At 52.2% G+C, this 25,029-nt stretch overlaps 2 protein-coding genes across 5 annotated transcripts in view; one reads left to right on the top strand and one right to left on the bottom strand.

The window, feature by feature from the left end:
• The first annotated feature begins 706 nt into the window (after positions 1 to 706).
• GMCL1 (germ cell-less 1, spermatogenesis associated) lies at positions 707 to 16,282 on the top strand. Its single transcript, XM_064731060.1, has 14 exons — positions 707 to 976; positions 1,493 to 1,616; positions 2,975 to 3,071; positions 4,920 to 5,017; positions 5,492 to 5,604; positions 6,069 to 6,134; positions 6,309 to 6,393; positions 6,565 to 6,655; positions 6,858 to 6,998; positions 9,186 to 9,255; positions 12,351 to 12,426; positions 13,633 to 13,778; positions 13,902 to 13,989; positions 15,018 to 16,282. Exons 1-14 carry the CDS (start codon positions 801 to 803, stop codon positions 15,144 to 15,146), a joined length of 1,500 nt encoding a protein of 499 aa, XP_064587130.1. The 5' UTR covers positions 707 to 800; the 3' UTR covers positions 15,147 to 16,282.
• A 582-nt stretch (positions 16,283 to 16,864) lies between these two features.
• LOC135457022 (hexokinase-2) overlaps positions 16,865 to 25,029 on the bottom strand; it is a 33,741-nt gene continuing 25,576 nt past the window's right edge. For all 4 annotated transcript variants that reach the window (XM_064731288.1, XM_064731286.1, XM_064731287.1 and 1 more), the window contains 8 exons: positions 24,640 to 24,788; positions 23,893 to 24,012; positions 23,710 to 23,805; positions 23,190 to 23,289; positions 22,900 to 23,083; positions 22,511 to 22,666; positions 21,861 to 22,094; positions 16,865 to 21,146 (listed from right to left, as the gene is read on the bottom strand). In XM_064731288.1, the coding sequence (XP_064587358.1) occupies positions 21,002 to 21,146; positions 21,861 to 22,094; positions 22,511 to 22,666; positions 22,900 to 23,083; positions 23,190 to 23,289; positions 23,710 to 23,805; positions 23,893 to 24,012; positions 24,640 to 24,788 (1,184 nt within the window). In that variant the 3' untranslated portion in view covers positions 16,865 to 21,001. The remainder of the gene's footprint in view (positions 21,147 to 21,860; positions 22,095 to 22,510; positions 22,667 to 22,899; positions 23,084 to 23,189; positions 23,290 to 23,709; positions 23,806 to 23,892; positions 24,013 to 24,639; positions 24,789 to 25,029) is intronic.

Here is a 25,029-nt window from a genome sequence, read left to right as displayed (position 1 = left end):
CCAACCTCAACAATTAAGTTTCTTTCCCAGGCTTTGCTCATTGAACTACATCAGTAAGTTTCAGTAAGTTTCCCAAGCTTTCTACTAAAGCAGCTTATGGGAACTTTGCTAAACTTTGCTGGCTGGGAGTAATTTAAGAATAAAGCTAGATATAGATATAGATATAGATATAGATATAGATATAGATATAGATATAGATATAGATGTAGATATAGAAATAGATATAGATATATATAATGTAGTGCTTTATTCTCAAATATATAGATACTACATATACTATAAAATATATAATATAATAAATTCTATATATATTGCATATTATATATTATATATTATATATTATATATTATATATTATATATTATATATTATATATTATATATTATATATTATATATTATATATTATAGAAATAAACCCATATAAGAAATAGATATATTTCCTAATATATTTCTTAAATATATATATATTTATATTTCTTAATCATTACCTATATATCGATAGATATATATTTAGGTTATGTTTATAAAAATTAAATAAATAAATAAATAAATTTTTAAGAATAACAAATAAATAAATAAAATTAAAAATAAATGAGTAAGTAAGTAAATAAACAAATCCCTAGGGGCGGTCTCGCTCGCACGGCAGGCGGCGCAGGAACAGCGCCCGCCCGCGCAGGCGCGGAGCTGCGGGCCCGCGGAGCTGCGGGGCCGCGGCCGCCGCTCCGGCCGGGGCTGCTGAGGCGCCGCCGCCGCCGCTCCGGCCCCGCTGCGCCGCGGCCCCATGAGGCGGCGGAGCGGCCATGGGCTCGCTGGGCAGCCGCGTGCTGCGGCGGAAGGCCGGGCTGCCGCGGGGCGAGGCGGCGGCCGCGGGCAAGGGCGGCAAGAGGAAGCGCGGCGGCGCCGAGGGAACCGGCGACAGCGACAGCGACGGCGAGGCCGAGCGGGAGGAGCGGCTGCTGCACCTCCGGGGCCGCAGGTCTGAGGGACGGCGCCGGGCTGAGGGGCTCCGGGGGGGATGCGGGGCCGGGCTGAGCGGCTGGGGGCACCCAGGCCGGGGCCGGGCTGAGGGCATGCAGGGCCGGGCCGGGAGGATGCAGGGCCGGGCCAGGAGGATGCAGGGCCGGGCCAGGAGGATGCAGGGCCGGGCCGAGGGGATGCGGGGTCGGCCCGGAGGATGCAGGGCCGGCCCAGGAGGATGCAGGGCCGGCCCAGGAGGATGCAGGGCCGGCCCGGGGGTGCCGCTCTCGGGGAACACCGCAGGCACCGGCTCGGCCTCCCCTCAGAGCCCGCCGGGGAGAGGTACCGGGGTGGGTGAGGCCTCAAGGGGCTCCCCGGGTCGGGGAAGGCCCCGGCGGGCTCGGGGAACGCGGCAGCCGCGCCGGGCCGGGCAGCGCCAGCCCCGGAGCGCGTGGGAGCGGCTGTTGCCGCTGTAACGGGACAGTCTCGAGGGCTGTGTCTCACTGTCCGCGGTCTGCTGTTTTGTTTTTGCTAGGAAAAAGTTGAAAAGCACGTCGAAGTATATATATCAGACTCTGTTTTTGAATGGGGAGAACAGTGATATCAAAATTTGTGCTCTGGGAGAGGAGTGGAACTTGCACAAGATTTATTTGTGTCAGGTAAGTGGCTCCTTTCTAGCTCCCAGTAGGAACTGTGTTTTTAATAAAAGGGTGTCTGAGAACTCTGAGGTATGACTGATGATCCTGCTTTTTTTTATCCACTTTACATTTAGGAGTTTAGCTCTTTTTGTAGATGTTAACAGTTAACCAGCTCCTGTTAGCAACAGGAGTTCCTTTTGGGAGGCAGAGCTGTAGGTTCATATTTCAAAAAATTTTTGCTTCTCATACCGCTTAATTATGTTGTTTAATTTTTTTTATTCCTAATCTTGGTGCGTTGTCCCTGGTGCATGGCCCAGAAAGGACGCTGCTTCCACACACATTTCCTGTTGGGCTGGTGTTGAGGTGGAGTCCTTTGTGTCTGTGTTGTGGGAGCTCAGAGGTGCTGGTGGCTTCGCTGTCTGTGCTGTGCCCTCAAACACCAAATTCCCTTGTGCCCGTGTCTTTCAGGGGTTGGTGTGAAGCCCTCAGGTGCTGGACCTGGACAGGAGCTGCAGTGGCAGCCAGAGCAGGGCTGGGACACTGTGGCACAGGGAGGTGCTCCACACCTGGCTGCACTTTCTCTGCTGCCACAAGTGACAGGAAAAGCCAATTCTGAGGTTTTTTTGGTGGCTGTTGCTGTGTCAGTGCCCGACTTCTAGAGCAGCTTCAGCAAATGCTTGTGTGGTCCCAGCAAGGGGATTGGATTGGTCAGGGAATGCGGTGCTGTACAAATAGACTTTATTTTTTTGATCTCTCAGGTAAACTTCATTGATAGCATCTCATAATGGGCACATCTGCTGCTGGGAAGGAAAATCAGGAACCCTAGTAGAGCATTATCTTTCCCTTCCTTTGGATGGAAACCTCAAATTCTAGTTTTATGTGCTTTTCACTTAATAATAAAAGGTATATTGCCGTAAATGGTGTGTGTGTCTGTGTCCTTGGTATGAGGCTGCAGCCTTGTACAGTAATTTGTATGTCTTGCATGCCTTTTTTTTTTTCCACCCCTAACTGGCATTCCCTAATGCCTGCAGGATTTGTTGTTTGCCAGTAACCTTAAGGACTTCGTTTTTGGACTAATTCTGTCCCCACTGGTGATGTGATTTGTGGGAAAAAGAGCTTGTGTAGCTTTTCTGGCCTTTTCAAACTCCCTCCTTACTCTGGTTGCACACACGTAGCCCAAACTTTCCTGTAGGCATTTTGAGTGTCAGAAACAGCAGCTACAGTCAGCCCCTCGAGTCTGTCACAATGTTTTAGCTTGTGAAAGCTCCCTTCATCTATTTTGTTCTGCATAAAGGGAAATATTAACCGTGTTGGTGCTGCTTTTGGCAGTTTGGATGAAATCTCTTAGTTGAGTTCTTTTTCTCTCTTCCTTCATACAGTCAGGCTACTTTTCCAGTATGTTCAGTGGCTCTTGGAAAGAATCCAGCATGAATGTCATAGAGCTGGAGATTCCTGATCAAAATATTGATGTAGAAGGTAAGTGGGAGCCTTTTATTTTAACAGAACCCTGAAGGGAGAGCTTAAGTTAACCCTGGTGATGTTCAGAGAAGGCTCTTGAGGTTCAGCTTCTCTTTGTGCAGTTTTTCAGCTCTCAGGGGTGCTGGAGAGTTTGTTTAAATCCTGGGAGCTCAGTAATGTGATGGTGTTCACAGGGGTCTGAGGAGAGGGAGGAGATGAGGATCTGACTCTGTGTTTCAGAAGGCTGATTTATTATTTCATGATATATATTACATTAAAACTATACTAAAAGAATAGAAGGAAGGGTTTCATCAGAAGGCTGGCTAAGAATAGAATAGGAAAGAATGATAACAAAGGTTTGTGGCTGGGCTCTCTGTCCGAGCCAGCTGACTGTGATTGGCCATTAATTATAAACAACTCTGTGAGACCAATCACAGATGCACCTGTTGCATTCCACAGCAGCAGATAACCATTGTTCACATTTTGAGGCCTCTCAGCTTCTCAGGAGGAACAATCCTAAGGAAAGGATTTTCCATAAAAGATGTGTGTGCCAGTTACCCCGTGTTGTGTTTTCAGTCTGGTCAGCTGCTCTAGATAAAGAACCAGCGCTGAGACACAGAGAAGGTGTGCAGCAAGGGGTTTGGTTGTGTTGAGGGACTTTAGGGTCGTGTTTAGGTTGTGTTCAGTGCAGCGAGGGGTTTGGTTGTTTGAGGGACTTTGGGGTCGTGTTTAGGTTGTGTTGAGGGACTTTGGGGTCGTGTTTCGGTTGTGTTCAGTGCAGTGAGGGGTTTGGTGGTGTTGAGGGACTTCAGGGTCGTGTTTTGGTCATGTTTAGTGCAGTGAGGGGTTTGGTTGTGTTGAGGGACTTTAGGGTCGTGTTTAGCTTGTGTTCAGTTCAGCGAGGGGTTTGGTTGTGTTTAGGTTGTGTTCAGTGCAGCGAGGGGTTTGGTGGTGTTGAGGGACTTTGGGGTTGTGTTTAGGTTGTGTTCAGTGCAGCGAGGGGTTTGGTGGTGTTGAGGGACTTTGGGGTTGTGTTTAGGTTGTGTTCAGTGCAGCGAGGGGTTTGGTTGTGTTGAGGGACTTTAGGGTCGTGTTTAGGTTGTGTTCAGTGCAGCGAGGGGTTTGGTGGTGTTGAGGGACTTTGGGGTTGTGTTTAGGTTGTGTTTAGTTCAGCGAAGGGTTTGGTTGTGTTGGGGACTTCAGGGTCGTGTTTAGGTCGTGTTTAGTGCAGTGAGGGGTTTGGTGGTGTTGAGGGACTTCAGGGTCGCATTTAGATTGTGTTTAGGGACTTTAGGGTCGTGTTTCGGTTGTGTTCAGTGAAGCGAGGGGTTTGGTGGTTTGAGGGACTTTGGGGTCGTGTTTAGGTCGTGTTCAGTGCAGTGAGGGGTTTGGTTGTGTTGAGGGACTTTGGGGTTGTGTTTAGGTTGTGTTTAGTGCAGCGAGGGGTTTGGTGGTGTTGAGGGACTTTGGTGTTGTGTTTAGGTTGTGTTTAGTGCAGTGGGAGGTTTGGTGGTGTTTAGGGACTTTAGGGTCGTGTTTAGGTTGTGTTCAGTGCGGCGAGGGGTTTGGTTGTGTTGAGGGACTTCAGGGTCATGTTTAGGTTGTGTTTAGTGCAGTGAGGGGTTTGATGTTGTTGAGGGACTTTAGGGTTGTGTTTAGTTCAGCGAGGGGTTTGGTTGTGTTTAGGGACTTTGGGGTCGCGTTTAGGTTGTGTTCAGTGCAGTGAGGGGTTTGGTGGTGTTGAGGGACTTCAGGGTCGTGTTTAGGTTGTGTTTAGTGCAGTGAGGGGTTTGGTTGTGTTTAGGGACTTTAGGGTCGTGTTTAGGTTGTGTTCAGTGCCTCCCTGTGACTGTGTTCCCTCTGCAGCCCTGCAGGTGGCCTTTGGCTCGCTCTACAGGGACGATGTGCTGATCAACCCCAGCCGCGTGGTGGCGCTGCTGGCCGCAGCCTGCATGCTGCAGCTGGTGAGTCAGAAATAATGCCATTCCTTCTGTCCTTACCCGAAAGGAACGCAGCAGTTCAGGGCATCCTCGCCCACGTGGCCGTTTGCACCCAGAGGAATGAATCAGCTTTTCAGGCTAACTGGGGAAAAAGCCAAACACAAAGCAGTGGGTTTATTGGAAAATGCTGTGACTAAGGTTGAGGTGTGAGATTAAGTGATTTGTGAGTGATATCTACAAGTAGATTAAATAGGTTTTGGAGCTCGCTTGCTCTACCCTGAGGGCACTCAGTACCCTTTTCTTTCAAGGGAAATGTTCTTTAGGAACGTCTGTGTTTCTGAGGAATGATGTTTAAATGGTTTGAGCAGCATAGCACCAGTCACTGTGGGACTTGGGGGATGGCTCAGGCATGAAAATCTGTGTGAACAGCACAGAGCCTGACATTTCCTGTTGGGAAGTGAACACTCAGAATGTCTGTGTGCTTTTTCCTCCCTGCAGGATGGCTTAATCCAGCAATGTGGTGAAACAATGAAGGAAACCATCACTGCCCAAACTGTGTGTGGTTATTACAATTCTGCAGGGACATATGGACTGGACTCCGTGAAGAAAAAGTAAGAATTGCTGTCTCCAAACTGCTTTGGACATTGCTACTTAACACTGAATTTACACACAGTAGCATAATGACCAGGTTAATTGTTTCAATATTTTTTTGGAATAGAATCTTAGAACATCAAAGTTGGAAGAGATCCATGAGATCATCCAGTCCAACCACCCACCCAGCACTTCCACTGAAACCACTAAACCACATAATCCAGAGCCAGACTCACACCTCCAGGGTGGAGGTGGGACTCTATTCCAATGCCTGACCACCCAAACAGGGAAAAAACATCAAGTGCCCAATCTGAATCGATTGAATCTGTCCAGCTCCTTCTGCAGAACCCTTGTGCCCTCCTGCAGACCCACAATCCCACCCAGCTCAGTGTTGTCGGCAAATTTGCTGAGGGAGCAGCTGCTGCAGCAGTGTTGACACAGAGAAGGAACAAGCAGAGGTCCTAACTCCTTGCTTTCCTTGCAGGTGCCTTGAGTGGCTCTTGAACAATCTGATGACTCACCAGAGTGTTGGACTCTTCAAGGAGCTCAGGTACTGGGGCTGCACTTCCCTTAGTGGGGCTGCAGGGATGGAGGACAGTCCCTGCCCAAGGCTGCAGCCCGCTGCAGATCGCTTTCTGGCCATTGCTCGTTGCTTGTTCCCTGCCTCCCCTTCTCCTTTTTCTGTTTTGTGTCTCACTGACCTGTTACAATTGATTTTTTCCAGCATAAACCTCATGAAGCAGCTGATCAGCTCCTCCAACCTGTTTGTGCTGCAGGTGGAGATGGATGTGTACACTGCTCTCAAAAAGGTGCTTGCCTGGGGCTCAGTGCAGTGAACCTTTGTGGGGTTGACTGGAAGTATTTAATGGAATAGCAGAACTTTTGTAGAAATGAGTGCACTGTGGAAATGTCTCTTATTAGCATGCAGATTTCTTACTGAAACGTCAGCCGACTCACTAGAATTTCTTTGTTTTGCCCAGTGGATGTTCCTTCAGCTCGTGCCTTCTTGGAATGGCTCTTTCAAGCAGGTGCTGACTGAAGCTGATGCCTGGTTTGCTGAGCGCAGGAGAGGTAGGAGCTGCCAGCCCTTGGCTCGGGCTTTGAACACCAATAATTCTCCATTTTAATGCCAGAGGCCACTCAATAACCCTAATAAAATCAAAGCCGTTAAACGCCAATAATAACTTTTTCTAACCCATAAGTAAAACCTGCAGTATAAACAGGTGTGGGAAGGATTTGGGGGCCAAACCACGGTGTGGGTGCTGTGTTGCAGAGTTTGGGGGCGACGTTGCCTTCCTGGAGTCGGCGCAGGGCAGCGCCTTCGTGCCCGTGTTCGCTCACCTGAGGCTGCAGTACATCATCAGTGACCTGGCCTCGGCCAGGATCGTGGAGAGGGACGCCCTGCTGCCCTCAGGTGAGGCGGGGAGGGAGGGCTGGCACGGCTGGGCCTCCCTCCACTCCTGCCTTGGGTTCCTTCAGCCCAGGGCAGACACGGAGGGGCTGGGCCTGTGCCAGCAGGGACAGAGCTGGGGAGGGGGCTGGAGCTGGTGGGTGGCACTGTGGGGACAGGGAGAGGGGACACAGGGTGGTACTGCAGTGACAGGGAGAGGGGACACAGGGTGGTACTGCAGTGACAGGGAGAGGGGACACAGGGTGGCACTGTGGTGACAGGCAGAGGGGACACAGGGTGGTACTGCAGTGACAGGGAGAGGGGACACAGGGTGACACTGTGGTGACAGGGAAAAGGGACACAGGCAGCTGGGTGGCACTGTGGTGACAGGGAGAGGGGACACAGGGTGGCACTGTGGTGACAGGGAAAAGGGACACAGGCAGCTGGGTGGCACTGTGGTGACAGAGAGAGGGCATACAGGGTGGCACTGTGGTGACAGAGAAGGGACACAGGCAGCTGGGTGGCACTGTGGTGCAGGAAAGGGGACACAGGGCTGTGATGTAAGGAAAGGGGACACAGGGTGGCACTGTGGTGACACAGAGAGGGGGCACAGGGTCTGTGATGTAAGGAAAGGGGGCACAGGGCACGTGCTGCCTGCAGGAGGATCTCTGTGCTGGGAAGTGCTGTCTCAGTTTGGTGCTTGCCTGCCCCTGTAATCTGTCCATGCCAGGGTGCAGCTGTGTTGAGATCAGAACTTTGGCTCTCCTTTAAGAGGAGGCTGAGATAACTCCTGGGCTGCACTTTGGAGCAGGCTGGTGCCTGCCAGCATTCACTGTGTGAGGGGATGCTTTGTACCTGAGAGGCTGCAGGCAGGGCCTGTGCTGGGTAGTTTGTGCTCTGCTGGAAGGTTATTCCACATGAAATTGTTCTCAAGGAGGTAGAGAAGCAAATGACACTGAGTAGTTGAAAGTAGTACTGTGATTGTTTATTTATTTTTATACTCTGGTGTGTAGGTCCTGGAGGGGAGAACTGAAATTCTGTGTTAGGAGTTCACAGCAGTGTGATGTTTGTGCAGAAAAGGTGCAAGAGACAGGAATACATAATGTGTCTGTGTGAGCAGTGTTTGTTGTTCTGTTTTATTGGTGGCTTGTGAACATTTCCTCAGCTGTGCTTTCCCTCTTCATAAATCAGCAGATGAAATGCGAGGTAGGAAATAGATACCTGCAATGCACAAACACAGAAGATGCTCTCCCTCCTGATATTTCTTCCTTCCCTTGTAGCACATCCATTCTCTGCTCCTTGCCTGTGTAGGTTTCCTTAATTCATTTTTTATTTGCAGTTGTACTTTGGTTGATGCCCAGTTTGCTCCTATCACGGTCTGTACTTTCACTCTAGAGTCAGTGGGACAAAGGCTGGTTTGAAGTTTCCATCCATGATCTGGCCTCTCCTCCCTTCTGTCCCATTCAGCAGCTTCCTGGGTTGGTTGGGTCACGTTGGCTCTCCCTGTTCTCTCACCCAGCCCATTTCCCAGAGGTGGCTCTCATTTCTGACCTTGCCCCTTGCCCCATTTGTTATCTTGACTAAGAACTTCTTACACCCTGTGATGCTGGGATCCCTTTTGTGTAACCGCCTGGCAAACCACTGAGTTTTGTTCTGTTTTATCTCTTGGTTGCAACATTAAATTAACACAGCCAGTAAAATCTTTGTGTGTTCTCCAAGGAAGACATGATTTATGTTTATTCTTAGCAGGGTACAACTTGTGTTTGTTTTACCATATTTGTGTTAAGTCACTGTTTTCTTTTATCCCTTGATTGTGTTTTCTTCTTCTTTAGCTTGCGTAGAGTTCCCCTGGGGGTTCAGAGCACAGCACCTTCTCCCCAGAGCTTGCTGACAAGCTCCTTGGCTGAGCAGGGCGGTGTGTGCTGAGAAAAGGTGGAGTTGCATCACTTGTGGCAGCAGTGGGTGTTGGAGGGATGAGCACAGTGTGGAGTGGCTGCTGCTGGCTGTGCATGTTTATCCTTTCCCTGTGCTGGGGCTGGAGAGCACAGGGAGTTACAGGGGGTGGGGTGCACACACTTGTCCAGTTCATAAGTGTAACTTCATTATTTCTATCTAATTGTATTTCTCTATTTCTAATGTACATGACCATCCCCATTCCCAGCTCCAAAGACAACACCAAGCCTTTTTCTTTCTTTTTTTTTTTAATTTTAGAATGGCTGTCCTCTGTTTACAAACAGCAGTGGTTTGCCATGCTCAGAGCAGAACAAGACAATGATATTGGGTAGGTATATTACAGGCTTTATTTCTCTCTTAAATTAGAAACCTTCCTCTCATAGAAATTCTGACATGAATTATTTGGAGTTTACATTAAAAGGAGGGGGAAGCATTCTTCAGTGCTTTTGAACTGTTGATCTCTGTGGAGCTCTCAGTTCCCCTGGGCTGGCTGGTCCCTCAACCAGCAGAACTCTGCAACACTGATCTGATGGGACCAGAGGGAAATGCTGGGTGGGGGACACGAGTTCTGTGCTTTCCTTCTTGTGGGTTAATGCTTCTCACTGGCACTTCACCTGGGAATCTGTGCTGAGGCTGTGAGAGGGGATGTCTGAGCCTTCCATTTTAAGGGTGTTTTGGCCATTAGACTGTTCCTCTTCCTTCTGCTTGCTCTTGGCCGTGCTGCAGTGAGCCAGGTCCTGGATTTAACACCAAAACTATGGCAAAATGTAGCTGGGGGAGTTGGTGCTGCCTTTGTCTGCTCTGCTGGCTCCTAGAGTGCTTTGAGGAGAAAAAATGCCAAGTCAGGGAGCTGCAGAATGCCTGTTACCTCCCCAGACCCAGCAGGCTGACTTGCTCCTTTGTCCTGTCACCCAGCAGGTGACACTGTGGGCAGGGACGTGTTGGGCTGTAACAGGAGCTTCAAAAAGCCCCAAAGTCTGGTCTGAACAACAGCCAGGATCTTTAGAAAGCTGTTCTCTGAGGCAGCAGTGCTTAGGGAGGTGGTGGAGGCAAGGTGCAGCATTGTGGCTCTCACATCCAGGTGCTGCAGGTGAATTTTGGGTGGCTGTGCCCTGGTTCTGGTGCTGCTCTGGTGGGAAGGGTTTGCAGTGCTGCTGTGGCTGTGTCTGAGCAGTGTCCCCTCGTGGCTCGTGGGGAAGCAGGGTTCACAGGGAAGTGAGTCAGCAGATGCAGTGTTTGCTAATTTTGATGTGTTTTGGTAGTTGAGTGCAGTGGGAGCATTGGAATTGCCAGCCACTGGATGGATGCACATGCTTCTGGGAAAGGGAGTTCCCACAGAGTGAGGATGATGGGGGTCATCCAGCTTGGAAAACAGCAGTTTCAAAATTCAGCTACAGCTGAGGATTTCAATGGCTTTTGGAATGGGCAGAGTACTTCTCCACATTTTTCTAGCTTGTTTAGTCTTCTCTTTTGTAGTATGGGTTGCTTATTTCTTTTAAGGCAGTGAAAAGCAAAGGTCTCAGCCTCAGAAGGGCAGACATGCAGCTGTTCCTTTGTGTTAGTGCAAATGTTTTGGCCATTTGACCAACGTGTAGCTGCAGGAAAAGAATTCAGGTTTTATAAGCCCATGGTTTATCCAGCTCTGCTGCTCTTCCTCTCACACCTCCTGCCCGTGTCAGCATCAAACACACGTTTTCCCTCAGGGGTAAGGAGGCAGACTTAGGAATCAGAGCAGGACGTGACTCTGACTCCTCTGAGCTGAAGTAAGGCTCTATTTCCATATCCCACCTGGTGCAGGCCATAATTGCACCTGCTTCTTGCAGCATGGAAATGGCCCTGCCTGGAAACTGTGATGTGGCTTTAGGGAGAGGAGAAGAAAGTGTTTCCTTTCTGCTTTGAGTTTGCATTTAAAAGGATTAAACATCTTATTCACTCTTCAGAATTGGAGAATTTTTTAGTGTTAGCAGTTAGTTTGTGGCTTTGAACTGTAGCTGCTCAGGGTTTACTTGTGTTAAAGTGGATCGCTTTTTTTTTAAATCAAACATGTGTTTTGTGGCAGAAGCCAGACAGATCTTTCAAGTCTGGGGCTGGAATCAGTTCTGCTGTTAGCAGTGTCTTTGGCAGCGTGTGAGAGGGAGGCAGAATGGCTCCACTGTTCCTGTGTGGCAGCTGGTGGAAGTGGTTCAAGCTGGAGTTCTGCATTGTCTGAGGCTGCTCGAGGGATGGAGAGGGGAATGTTAATGTCAGTCTGAGCATTACGGACTAATGTTTGTGAAATTTGTCACTAATTAAACAGAAATAAATCCTTTATCACCATTACTGCATTTAGGTCAGCCACAGAACCAGTTCAGCTGGAAGATGTGGAAAAGCACACGGGAGGTTCCTGGGTGAATTTGTTGAAGTGTGATGAGTTGTATGCATAACCTGTTCTTTGAGCACTTCACCTCCCAGGACTGGGTTTTACAGACACGAGAAGAGAGCTTACGAAAGATTTATCTGTGAGTTGCTGTGGAGTGAGAGCAGCAGGAGGAGAGCAGAGGCTGCATCTCCTCTGCCTTGAAGGGCACTGCTGGGTCCTGTGGGTTTGCACTTGGGCTGTGGGGATTGATGTCACTGGGATTAGTAAAGTTCACTGCCAGCCCTCAGCCTGCTGTGACTTGGACACTTCCTGGCAGTGGGTGTTGGGTTAACGCTGTCATGGTGAGAGAAGCAGAGTGAGTAACACCACTGTGGAAAATCAGGGCTGATCTCACTCGCGCTGGCTCTGCAAGGCTGTTCTGCGTGCTGGACATGGGCAGTGTTGGGTGAGAGGAGCTGATCCTGGTGTGGGATGACACAGCCCAGGGCTCTGCATCTCAGGAGCTCTCATTTCTTGACACTGAGGGGAAGTGGGGGTTTTTTATGAGCACTGAGGGGAAGTGTTTTTTTTTAGTCAAGTTGCATAACCAGCCCCTTGAGAAACCTCTCCCAGTGTCTCGTGGCTGCTGCTTCATAGCACTGCTGTGGTGCAGAGCCCTGCAGCTGTGCCCCAGCACTTGTCTCTGGTTGTGTCTGAGAAGTCAGCCTGCTGTGTTTAAAAAACACTTGGGTTTTTACAAGGCTGGGAGAATGCATTGCATTGCAAGGGCTATTGTTTTATCTGGAAAAGTTCTTTTGTAGAAGTCCTGCCCTAACTGAGGTGTCACAGCCTGGTTTATATTGCAGTTTTGTAGTTTATGGGACAGTTTGGGATGGAAGAGGCTCTGGGAGCTCATCCAGTCATGCCTCTGCTCAGAGGGTCAGTTGTGAGTCCCTTCCAGCTCAGGGTATTCCATCATTGTGTGGTCAGACAAGCTTACCCCAGTCTGTTCATCTTCCCCACATTAAGGTATCACACAAAGCTGTTGAAGTGTCCTTAAAGATGCTGGTTTGGGTTTTTTTCAGGCCTCAAGAAATCAATAAGGAGGAACTGGAGGGAAACAGCATGAGGTGTGGCCGCAAGCTGGCCAAGGATGGTGATGTAAGTGTGGCACGTGGCAAGCTGCAGGGCTGGCATGGCTGAGACAAGTCAGGCATTTCCAAATCATCTGAGTCCTCGTTGGCAAACTGTATCAAAAGGTGTCATGGAGAAAGACACCATTCTTTTCTCCCCAGAGAGATGGAAGCCCTGTCTCTGCAAGGAGCAAGGAACTGGAGTTTCATTGTGCTCTTGTGCTGCAAGGCTGGGAAAGCTGTTAGTGCAGGCAGTTAAACAGAGTTCTGATCACTTATCAGCTGGAGAAGGAAGTTCTGTAGATAAAATGTGTAACATTCAGAGCCAGGGCCCCTCGGTGTCTTTAGGTAACAGGTCTTGTGAAATGAGCTGAGAACATTCATTTTTCCCATTGAGGTCACATAACCCAAGGGTGCTCCGGGCATGGCTGGGGCTCACAGATCAGCCCCATTACCCAGTGCTGGTATGCGATACCCACTGCTGTGACGTGTGTCCTGCCTCTCTGCGAGGCAGCTGACCCTCAGCTGCTGTCACACAGTCCCCTGCAGTGTCCAGTTGTCCCCACCGGGTTGTGTGTCCCAGGCAGGTGCTGGCAGGGATCCCTGAGCCCCCCAGAGTGACCGCTGGGAGCTGGGGTGGCCCTGCTGCTGCTGCGTCACAGCGCATCCTCAGGCTGTGTGTGTGTCCCCCCTGTGTGTGTCCCCCCTGTGTGTCCTCTTGTGCCCCCTCGTGTGTGCCCCTGTGTGGTGTCCCCTGTGTGTCCCCTGTGTGTCCCCTGTGTGTCCCCCTGTGTGTGTGTGTCCCCCTGTGTGTCGTCCCTGTGTGTCCCCCTGTGTGTCCCCTTGTGTGTGTCCCCTGTGTCCCCTGTGTGTCCCCTGTGTGTGTGTGTGTCCCCTCTGTGTGTCCCCTCTGTGTGTGTGTTGTCCCCTCTGTCTGTGTCCCTGTGTGTCCCCTGTGTGTGTCCCCTGTGTGTGTGTGTGTGTGTGTGTGTGTCCCCTGTGTGTGTGTGTGTGTCCCCTGTGTGTCCCCTGTGTGTGTGTGTGTGTCCCTGTGTGTCCCCTGTGTGTGTGTCCCCCCTGTGTGTGTGTCCCCTCTGTGTGTGTCCCCTCTGTGTGTCCCCTGTGTGTGTGTGTCCCCTGTGTGTGTCCCCTGTGTGTCCCCTGTGTGTGTGTGTGTCCCCTGTGTGTGTGTGCCCCCTGTGTGTCCCCCCTGTGTGTCCCCTCTGTCCTGCAGTACTGCTGGCGCTGGACTGGCTTTAACTTCGGCCTGGACCTGCTGGTGACCTACACCAACCGCTACATCATCTTCAAGCGCAACACGCTGAACCAGCCGTGCAGCGGCTCCGTCAGCCTGCAGCCGCGCCGCAGCATCGCCTTCAGGTGCAGCCCTGCCTGCAGCCAGCCCTGCTGGCTCTGTCACAGCCCGCTCCCCACCCTGCCTCCTCCTCAGGAGTGCCCCAAATGGGGGAGGCTGAGGCGGTGTCCCCCCTGTGCTGCCCCCAGGTTGCGCCTGGCCTCGTTCGACTGCAGCGGGAAGATGATCTGCAGCAGGACCACGGGCTATCAGATCCTCACCCTGGAGAAGGACCAGGTGTGTCTGTGGGCCGGGGTGCTGCAGCTCAAGGCATGAAAAAAATGCTCACAAGTCACCGGTGCTTTTGAAGGGGAGTTGCTGCTCCTGTTGGCGTGGCTGATGTGGAATCTCAGGCATTCCTGTTAGAGGCACTGGGTAATTAAGCTAATTTGTGAAGTGGATCTAGAGTAGGGTAGTGTGAGTGTGGATAATATGAAATTAGTTCCCATATTAGTGAAATGAGTGCCTGTGGTGCTGCTGTCTGCTGCTCTTCAGCACTGCTGGCATCACCCTCTGCATAATCTGGCCATCAGACTGCTCATTTAGAGGCAAATCCAGAATGTGAAGACTCTCATAAACTGAGGAGTTAAAAGAATGTCTGCATGTTGTTTAAGGGTTGGATTTATTACTCTGTTAAATGAATTGAAGAAAGCCCCAGAGAGGAGTGGAGTTTTCTTAGAGCAAGTGCCCTTTTCCACCCATTGCTGACAGCAGGATTTAGTGGGGCCTGTGTGGGACTTGCTAATCAAGTTTCTCAAATCTCAGCCAGCAGTGATACAAAGGTGGTGAGAACACAGAAAACCTTTCCTTGTCAGTGCCATCCTCACTGGAGGGTGAAGTTTCAGTTTTGAAGTTTCAGTTGTTTTGCATCCTCACAAGGTTGAAGTTTTGATTTTGCTTCCCCAAAACCAGTTCCTAGAGTGGAACCAAAAGAATTCCTACCCACAAACTGAAGTTTGCTTTCTGTTGTGGAATGCCTGGCTGGTGAAATCTCCCAAGTCTGAGAACTGTCCCTTCCTCCCCAGCATGTTGGAGGGGAAATGTGCTCCCGCATTTCCTGTGGCTGTTCCCTGTGCTGCACAGGGTGGGAGCTGTGGGCAGGCTGAGAATGTGCCAGTGTTATAAACCCGAGGTGAAGGGGAGCTGTCTTTGCTTTGCTCATATTCTGCTTTCAGTCTGTAGCCATTGGGTGTGCAGAGCGGGTGCTGTGTCAGTGTTGTGCTCTCTGGTCCCCTCACCACACAAACACCCCGTGTGTGCTGCAGGAGCAGATCGTGATGAATTTGGACAGCAGGCTCCTGACCTTCCCCCTGTACATCTGCTGCAACTTCCTGTACACGTCCCCGGAGAAGAGGGCGGGCAGCGAGGCGCAGCTGGATCACCTGGAGTGCTGAGCCCTGCCTGGATGGGCCTTACACTGTGGCACAGCCCTGGCCTTAGTGCTCTCCTATGCAGCTCTGACTTTAGGTAGGCCAAAACCAGTCATCTTTTTAATTTTTTATAATTTTATTTCTGTTCTGCATCGTCAGGCAGGAGCCATTCCGTGTTTGAGAAGTGTTGTCACACTCGGGCTTTTCTGGGTGAAAACTGAGCCAAATTGGAAATAGGGAATTTGTGTGGATTCACAACTTAGGAAATGACCTGTTGGACTCTGAGCACACATTGTAGGTTGTGTGGGTTTTGTTAGTGTGGGGTTTGGTTGTATTATTTGTTGGGTTTTTAAATAACTGATCTGTAAATACCAGATCCATCGTTTGCTTTTTTTCCTGGTCCTTTTCTCTTAGGGCCAAATAATCTCTGTAAATGTGGCATCTCAACTTTGGTTATTTAACTGCACAGCCTTTCCCACCTGGTGGGTTTAAACCTTTTTTGCAGCTCACACAAACACACATTTCATTCTTGGTCTTGCTCTAACACTGCAGCCAATAATTCTCCGTCTTTTAGCAGGTTAATTTACGAATAAGGATGTTCATAAATGAATTATTTTTTCCATGTACAGCGAGTTCTCCAATGTCCTCACCATTACTTGAGTCCTGTCAGCAGCAGCTCTCAGCTGGAGTTGTGCTGAGTGCTGACTCTACTCACACAAACCAAATACCAGTTTTTAAACATTTCCTGTGGCTTGTTTTAGCTGTTACCTTGGGAATACATCCCATGTTAGCTCAGGAACTTGTGACTTTCCAGTGCCTTTTGAGTTGTATGTGTAACACCAACTTCACATCAGTTCAGCAAGGTCACAGGATCCAAAGGCAGAGCTGGGAACAAGAGATTCCTCTCCACTTGGTGTGATGGATGAGTCGTGTCATGGTACACTCTGTTCAGTCTTTGTTGGGTTTTATGTTTGTCTCTTACAATTTTCAATTCTTACAGCAGGATTTTTTGATTCAAACTGGGAATTTTTGCCTCGTTAATGCCTATTTTTTTAATGTCAGAAAAATATAAAACCATTTGTACTTTATAACAAGGGTAAAAATATGCTGAGCAAGATAGAAAAACATGGCAACGTGTCAGTAAATGATTTCAAGTGGAATATTTGTCCATGTGTGTCCTTTCCTGCTGGGAATAGCTTTTTGTGCTGGGTTCAGCACCTCAGTGTGATCTTGTGTTGTGTCACAGCTTTGGCAGCAGAGAGCAGAAGCATTTTCAGCTGTTCAGCTGCTGCAGCATCGGATTTATTTATAGAATTAACTGTATTTAGATCCTTAACCCTGCTTTTAATTAGAAGTACCCACTCCTTAAGGTTGATTCCATGGAAAGCAACAGGGGCAGCTGGTTAAGGGCAGAGGGAGCAGCTCCCTCAAAGCCAGGCGGGTTTTTCTGCAGCACATCAAAGCCTGAGCTGTGCAGGGTTTGCAGCCCTGCCAGGGCCTGGTCCTGCTGTGCCCTCTGGACCCAGTGGGACCCACCCAGTGCCCCCAGGATGTGGGAACCCATCTGGTGGGATGAGGAGCAGGGAATGTGGGATGTGGAGCAGGGAACCCATCTGGTATTGATTTGCCAGGCACCAACCCCTTCCCTTGGCCCCTGGGTGTCCCTGTGCCCTCCTGGCCATGGGCACTGCCAGTGCCAGGGGCAGCCCAGGGCCCCACACACACGACACTGAGCCCAGCAGTGGCTGGTGGTTGTTTTTCTCTGGTTTATTGTCTCTGAGGAGCAGCAGTGGTGGCCGAGGGGAGCTGAGCAGTACAACACCACACTCAGGTATGAAAAGTACAAAAATAAGGAAGCCTATATATAATATCGTTGCAGTCAATTGCTAAAATAAATATTGTAAACACAATAGAGAGAACAACATCAGGTGAATCTACAGCACTCGTTTCTGCCAGCAGCCACACAGTCTTTGGCTTTAGGACTCCCCTGCCCACATCCAGGTGCATTTTCTTTGCTTCAGGCCAGAAAGATGTTGGGCTGGTCAGGGATGTCAAAGGCAAAGAATTTCCTCTCTCCAATTCACTTTGAGAACCAGAATTGCCTCTTTTTGCCTTCAGTGCCCATTTTGGTGCCAGAGCAGGGACTGCTGTGCCCAAAGCAGGCACTTTCCTTGTCTGGAGGGGAATGGGGTGAGGGCTCCCCACGTTCCAGGTTATTCTGTTGTCACCTTGCTCCTCGCAGCCCCTGCACGGTGCACTTGGCGCCGTTCTGCACCTCTCCCCTCTGTGCACTTGGACCTTTCACCCCCTTATCTCTGTGGCAGCCCGATGGGTTTGGATTGCCTGATAAGGGAGGAGAGGAGGCAGCGAGTTATCTCGGGTCAAACTGCACCTGAGCTGCTGCCAGGCCAGGGATCTGTGCCCCACTGATAGCACCGAGCTTTCCCTGCCAGCCCTGGGCGCCAGCTGCAAATTGTGCTTGCAGCTCTCAGCCATTTGCTGACTGTGTTTATAGAGATGTACATTTATGTTAAAAGCCCAATAAAATCCTGTCCAAAGTACCAAGGAGGGGAGAGTTGCCAGGCAGGGCAGGGCAGAGACTCTGCTCCCTGCTGCCTGCGTGGCCAGAGAACATTCCAGCACCCCAGGAAAGCAGAGAAAATGCACCCAGATGGGAACAGCCAAGCACAACAAAACCATCCTAAACCCACAAAGCAGCACTTGTTGCTGCAGGGAAGACAAACCAGGCTGAGCAGTCTGTCCGTCTGTCCCCACAGATAATCATTTGATCTTCCCTTCATATCAATAACTAGGATTTAATCTTCCCTTCTTCATTTTGAACACATTCACAGAACATCCCATGGCGACGTTTTTGGCGTGAGGTTCTGGGCTGGACATCCAACACCTGCAGGGCTGGGGATCGCAGGGATCCTAAACCCCTCCAGGGATCCCAAACCCCTCCAGGGGCTCCCCAAACCCCTCCAGGGGCTCCCCAAACCCCTCCTGCAGCCCCAGGGAGCGTGGGCTGCACCCACAGCTGTTCTGTAATGATTTGAACTGGGAACATTGCAGACCCTGCTTATTCTGAGCCCAAGCAAAAGCTTCCCAGCATTAGGGGAGCCTTGGAGAGCCAGGGGATGTCCCTGTGACCAAGCCCAGCCAAAAATCCACCACCAGCACCCCACAAGGGTGATGTCCTCACCCCTGAGAGCTGCAGCAGGTGAGGGGGTTGTGGTGACCCTGCTCCCCAATTTCCCCCTGCTCAGATCCCCATCCTTCCCACTCTGCCCCCAAAACTACACAATTTCACTCACTAACAGATGAAAACACTATGGAGCTCAGCAGGGGCACAGCTGGCTAAGAGTAAAAACAGCCACTAATGCAACTCTGCACAGTGCAGCAGCTAAAATGATTTCTGTTTTGATTTTTCAGTAGGCAAAATGCTGGTTTTCTGAGGAAAAAAAAAAAATCACACAAAACTGCTTGGTACCAGATTAGAGGATATCTGTATCATCCTTCAAAGATTTATTTGACAGCTTCTAAAACTTCCACTAAACTTGGTTTCTTACATCATTTCTATACACAGGTTTTATTTGTTATAATTGTCTTGAGGCTTATAAAAAAATAAGCATTTAAAATGCCCAAAAGAGTAATTTTCCTTTAAAATTGTGCTACTGAACTTGACCCCCAACACAGAAGAGAGACTTTTGGTAATGAGGTTACCCCAAGCAGTATAAAAATATACATAAAAATAGACAAAACTCTATCCTCCAATCTGAAGGGCTGTTTGTGGGGTTTATTAGTTATATATTTTTTTTTTTTGTACATCACTGAAATTTCATTAACTTCTGCTAAATATTTACAGAAAACCCCCCACCCTCTGCCTGCCTCCTCTCGCCGAGGCAGAACCTGCAGCTTTCAGCTCACCCAGAGTTTTCTGCTGGCAATCACGGATCCCTGCCCTGGGCCAGGGCACACGGGTGCTGCTGCTGCTGCAGGGCCCTGCGGGTGTCACCTCCCCAGGGACGTGACATAAAAATTCCAGGGCACAAAACAAAACCTCTGCTAAGGTTAAAGCCAGCCTGAAGCCCACAGCATCCTGCACGCCCCGGCTTTCTGCTTTCCCTTTTGTCCTGCTGGTAAAGTCAGAATGCCCAAACCTCTTCTTGTACAACAGTTCCTCAGGTATTTGGGTCTCTTTCTCCAGTCTACCCCAAGAAAATTTTAAATTAAAAAAAAAAATAAAATTACATGACAGGATCAAAAAAAAAAAAAAAGAAAATAATTACTCTGTACTCTTCTTCGACAACATGAAAAGGTGACGTTAAAACTAAGTGATACAACCCCCCCCAAGACTATGTACATAAAAAGACATCAGATCTCTTAAAACATAAATATACAGTGTATAAATCAGGTGCCACCTAAAGGCTGCGGCCGCAGAACTATTTCACAGACACAAAGCAAACCAGACTCTCCACGCCGAGGGCAGACACGGGCTCGGGGCCGGCCAGGGGAGACCCTGACCCGCGGCTCCTGGGGCCCACCGTGCACGGGAGGGGCTGGGGGAACACGACCTACACACGCCACGTTCTGCACTACTCAGGGCTGGGGAGAGGGCAGCAAACGGGATCAGACCCTGAGTCCCCCATTATTTCCAGGCACGTGCTCTGCTGGGGTGGCTGAGGGGCCTGCTGGCCCCAGAACCTCTCTGGGATTGCTCAGCAAGGCTGAGGGACCCCAGAACCTCTCTGGGACTGCTCACCAAGGCTGAGGGACCCCAGAACCTCTCTGGGACTGCTCACCAAGGCTGAGGAGCCCAGAACCTCTCTGGGACTGCTCACCAAGGCCGAGGGACCCCAGAACCTCTCTGGGACTGCTCACCAAGGCTGAGGAGCCCAGAACCTCTCTGGGATCGCTCACCAAGGCCGAGGGACCCCAGAACCTCTCTGGGATCGCTCACCAAGGCTGAGGGACCCCAGAACCTCTCTGGGATCGCTCACCAAGGCTGAGGGACCCCAGAACCTCTCTGGGATCGCTCACCAAGGCTGAGGGACCCCAGAACCTCTCTGGGACTGCTCACCAAGGCTGAGCAGCCCCAGAACCTCTCTGGGATCGCTCACCAAGGCTGAGGGACCCCAGAACCTCTCTGGGACTGCTCACCAAGGCTGAGGGACCCCAGAACCTCTCTGGGATCGCTCACCAAGGCTGAGGGACCCCAGAACCTCTCTGGGATCGCTCACCAAGGCCGAGGGACCTCCAGCCTGGCCCCAGAACTTTCTGGGGTCGCTCACCAAGGGAGGTACGCGGTACCTCCAGTGCAGCCACAGCCACGCCCGTGGAACTCTGCACCCTGTGCTTTAAGAGTTACCATGACTTTCATGGAAATAATACAGCCTTGATCAGGGTAAAAGACTAGTGGAGGTCTTTAGCCCAATCTTAGAGGTTTGCTTCTACAGCACGGACAGCTACGGCTCCGACACACATAAATAGGTTCTGTTAAAGTGACAATGCAGTGTCTGAATCATCCGAGTGTTATCCCTACTGCTGCTAGGGGAGGGCCGGTGGTGGGAGGAGAGCTGGGGTGTGACGGAGGTGGGACAGCTCCAGCTCCACCTGGAAATGCAGGGAGAAGCCAAAAGGCGCTGTGAGCTTTACTCGACAGCAGGTTTTATGGCATGCAAGGAAACTCCTACGACAACACTTGGTACGGAGCCCACGGCGTCTCCATCGCGCCGCGGTGCCCCGAGAACGAGTAAAGCTACGAGTCTGCTTGGAGGGGAGGGGGTGTGCGAGTGTGTGCAGGGGGACGAGGGAGGGGCCGGGAGAGGAAACGCGTCCTGTTCTGCTGAAACCAAGCTCTGGGGCAAACCTGCTTCCCTCTACCGCTGGCCGGCCTCGCGGATGCGGCAGGCCACGGCCGTGATCAGCGCGGCGCCCTTGCCGCTGCCGTCCTCCGACTGCAGGAAGGTCACTTCACACTTGGGGGACAGCTCCTTCACTGTCTCCTGCAGCACCGTGGAGAAGCTGCGGGGCAAGGAGAGGGAGAGGCTCTGAGCTGAGCGGCCATGGGGTGAAGGTGTCAGTCCCAGCCCCTAATGCGGCCTCACAGGGCCTCGAGGAGAAACACAGACCCCAGGGGGAGGGATGGGTGGGTGGGTGATGGATGGAGGGATGGATGGATGGATGGATGGTCATGGATGAAGCTTAGAAAGCCCAAGTCTCCACACTTCAGCCCGAGCCCATGGTTACAACATGACCATGCTGTGCCTTCACTCAGGCCTAAACCCAGCCCCTTCTCGAGGCCCACCAAGCCCTGGGAGCTCTGCTGAGCCTCAATAGCCCTGACCAGCCCCATGTGGGGGGAGTTTTCAGTGCCTCCCTTTGCCCATGGGCTCCTGAGCCCTATTTAAGCTCAGCTCAGTGCCTTAGATCCTGTCTGAGCTCCAGTGCCCAGCAGCACCAGCCAGCCAGCTCTGGCATGGGCAATTTGTGTGGCCATGAACCTCCATGACCCATCCCCATGACTTGGAGCCCTGGCTGAAGCTGGTCACCACATCTGGGTCAGGCCCAGTGGCACTGGAGGAGCCCCTGTCCTTGAGGGAGCAGCTGACTCCTGTTAGGCCTCAAGTTTGGGTCAGCGAGCTCCTGTTAGGCCTCAAGGCCCCAAAACACCTCCAATCCTCCCCCGTTCCCCCCCGAGCCCCCAGCTCCCCAGGCAGCACATCCAGGGGCACTCACTGCGGGTGCAGCTTGTAGAGCGTCCCGTCCACGCCCACGGTGACCTTGAGGAAGTCCAGGCCGCGGTTCTCGCGGATCTTGTCCACCACGGCGGCCATGCCGGCGCCGCAGAGCTGGGCCGCGCGCCGCGCCACCACCGTGCACACCTCCTTGACGATGATGCTGTCGTCGCACGTGGACTCCAGGCCCAGGTGCTGCAGGATGGAGCGCACCTGCAGCAGGGCCAGGCAGTCGCTGCGGGGACACGGCGGGGGCAGAGTCAGGGATGGGCAGCCTCCCCTTGCTCCTCCTCATCCTCACCCTGCACTCGGGCTCGTGGCAGGGCCTGGGGTGGTCCTGCAGCCCCCCAAACCTCAGCTTTCAGGCCTGGATGTGGCCTGGTGCCACATCCTGATCAGGGAGGCTGTTTCAGGACAAGGCCAGCGGAGTGTGACGCCCCTGCCACCCTGCCCAGGGCAGAGCATGAAGAGCCATCTGTGCCGCCAGCCCCAGGCAGCCTCTCCTTGTCCCTGCACACAACCAACCAACCATGTGGGCTCTGCAGATTCACCCGTGGGGCACCATCCTGCACCGCCCTGGCTCCACACCAGAGCTTCTCCCACCAGAACTCCCCCACATTCCATCCCTGCTCTGGAGCTGGTGGAGCTCACCTCTCTATCTGGGACAGGAACTTGGTCTCAAAGATCCCTCTGGTCTTCAGCCTCTCCGAGATACGTCCCCGGAAGAGCAGCCCTTTCTTGGTGAAGTCCATCAGGATGTTGCGGACTATTTCCCCCAGGTACATCCCACTGATCATCTTCTCATACCTGGGCAGGAGAGGATGAGGCTGGACGTCAGCACAGGAAGGGACACTGGGGCTGGCTGGGGATTCCAGCTCTGCCAGGTGCCCTCTGGACATTCCCCTCAGCAGCATGGGCAGGGGACAAGGGACATGTCAGCGTCCTGCCCATCATCCCCTGGACCCACCAAGGGGCTGCTGGGGCAGCCTCCCAAAGTCCCTTCCAGCCCCCCAGAGCTGCCCCCCAAAGCCACCACCCACCTCTGCTTGCCAGGGTTGAGGGAATGCTCATCCACGGCCACGTCGAACTCCGTCCGGATGTCATCCAGGCAGCCGCTGTCCCCAAAGGCGCCCCACTCCATGTTCACACACATCCTGCCCTCGTCCCCTTCCACCAGCTCCACGTTCCTCATCTCCTCCATGTAGCAGGCGTTGCTGCCCGTGCCTGTGGGGAGGGGCAGGGTCAGAGGGACGCCAGGACACCCCCTGTGCCCCCAGGGCAGGGGTGGCAGCACGGGGCAGGAGCTGCACAAGGAACGTTCAGTGCTCACCGACAATCAGCCCAACTTCACAGTAGGGATCCTCGTAGCCACAGGTCATCATGGTGCCCACAGTGTCATTGACCACTGCCACCACGTCCAGGTCGAATTCCTGCAGAGGGATGGATTGCAGGAGTTATTGCTGGAGGGCCTGGAATTCCTGCTGAGTCTGCTCACACCTGGCCTTCCCCAGCCCCAGCTGCCTGCAGGCAGAGCTCAGACAGCTCCAGCTGGGGCAGCCCTGCCAGGAGCAGCCCCTGGCAGGGGCTGGGGTGGTCTGTGCTGAGGAAACGAGCCGCTCTCTCCTGAGCTCAGGGCCAGACAAGTCTGCTCCAGCCCTGGCCAGGAGCCAGCCCGTAGCCCCAGGGTCTGAAAATCCAACCTCAAGTGATGAGTAAGGGCGGCTGCGAGAATTCCGACACTCATTACGCTGAGCTCAGCCCAGTAATTTGTTTTACAGGCCAATTAATGATGCCAAAGAGAGCCAGGATGTGGGAGCAGCCCAGCTTCTCCCAGCCCTGTGGCTGCTCACCTCCCTCCTGTGAATGGCCTCCTTCAGCAGCCCCACCACGTCCTCTCCCTCGCAGCCCGTCGCCTTGAAGCCTTTTGTCCACTTCAGGAGGATTCCCTGTTGTGGGAAAAGCGCCCAGTGAGTGCCCCTGGAGGGCCAGGCACAGGCAGGGATGCTGCCAGGAGGGCTGGGGTTACCTCTTACCTCGTCCAGGTTGTTCTGCTGGCAAGGGAAGGAGAAGGTGAAGCCCAGCGGCAGCGACACGCCCTTCATCCCCATGTACTCCAGGAAGTCAGAGATGCAGTGCACAATGTGGTCAAAGAGCTGCATGAGCAAAGGAGGGAGAACAGCTACCACCACAGCCAGGGCCCAGCTGGAAGCCTGATTTCTGGGGGTTCTGACCCATTCCCAGGCCTGCTGGAGTGTTCAGATCACTCCCAGGACTTTGAACGGAGCAGGACGTGGCTCAGGTGCACTGTGGGAGGTGAGCAGCCCCAACAAGCTCAGCTCACCCTCTTCCCCCTCCAGTGTGGCCAAATCCCTGCATTATCTCCACCCACAGGTCCCTGGAGGGCTGGGGGCCAGCAGGGACCCAGTTCCTCTGCAAGGCATCCCCTCCAGCCCAGTCCCCAAGCACTGCCTGGAGCACCTTGTAAACCCTTTCCAAACGTGTCTCACTGCTTGTCTTGTGGTTTCCCTATCTGGGAAACGGGGATGATGCTAATCTGCCCTCGTGGGGTGTGTGGGATTCAGGGAGGCTCACTCACGGCTGGGAATAACACCATTTCCAACCCAAAAACCAGACCCCAGCTTCCCAAACCCCAGAGCCCTGGGCACAGCTGGCTGCTCCAAAGCCAGGAGAGCACCAGCGCTCCCCACTCGTGGTTTCACCCTCTGGAAAGGCAAAACCAGCAAAGGGGCCCCTTCCCCTGTGTGCCTGCCCACACTGACCTCCTCTCCCGTGCCCTGCATGATCTCCACGGGGATGGAGTAGATCTTGTTGTGCATCTCCACCCCGCGCCGCATCCCGTTCCTGACGCGCACCAGCAGCACGCGGAAGTTGGTTCCTCCCAGGTCCAGGGCCAGGAAATCTCCCTTTTCTGCAAGGCAAGAGAGGATCTTCAGAGAGATCCCAGCACGGGGCATCCAGGATGGGGCACAGAGCAGACAGGACCTGCTCTCCTCCCAGGAGAGGGATGGAAATGGAAATATGGCTGAGGATAGGTGGGAACAGGGGCTGCAGGTAGGAGGAGGATGGAGAGGTTTGCTCCACACTCAGGGTGATGGTGAGGCTTCAAATCATAAACCTGAGCTGGAAGGGACCCACAGGGATCACTGAAG

Source organism: Zonotrichia leucophrys, chromosome 22 (assembly GCF_028769735.1).
Source record: "Zonotrichia leucophrys gambelii isolate GWCS_2022_RI chromosome 22, RI_Zleu_2.0, whole genome shotgun sequence".
In the NCBI taxonomy this organism is placed as follows: domain Eukaryota; kingdom Metazoa; phylum Chordata; class Aves; order Passeriformes; family Passerellidae; genus Zonotrichia; species Zonotrichia leucophrys.
Note: the sequence above shows the minus strand (reverse complement) of the source record. Positions and strands in the feature narration are given on the sequence as shown.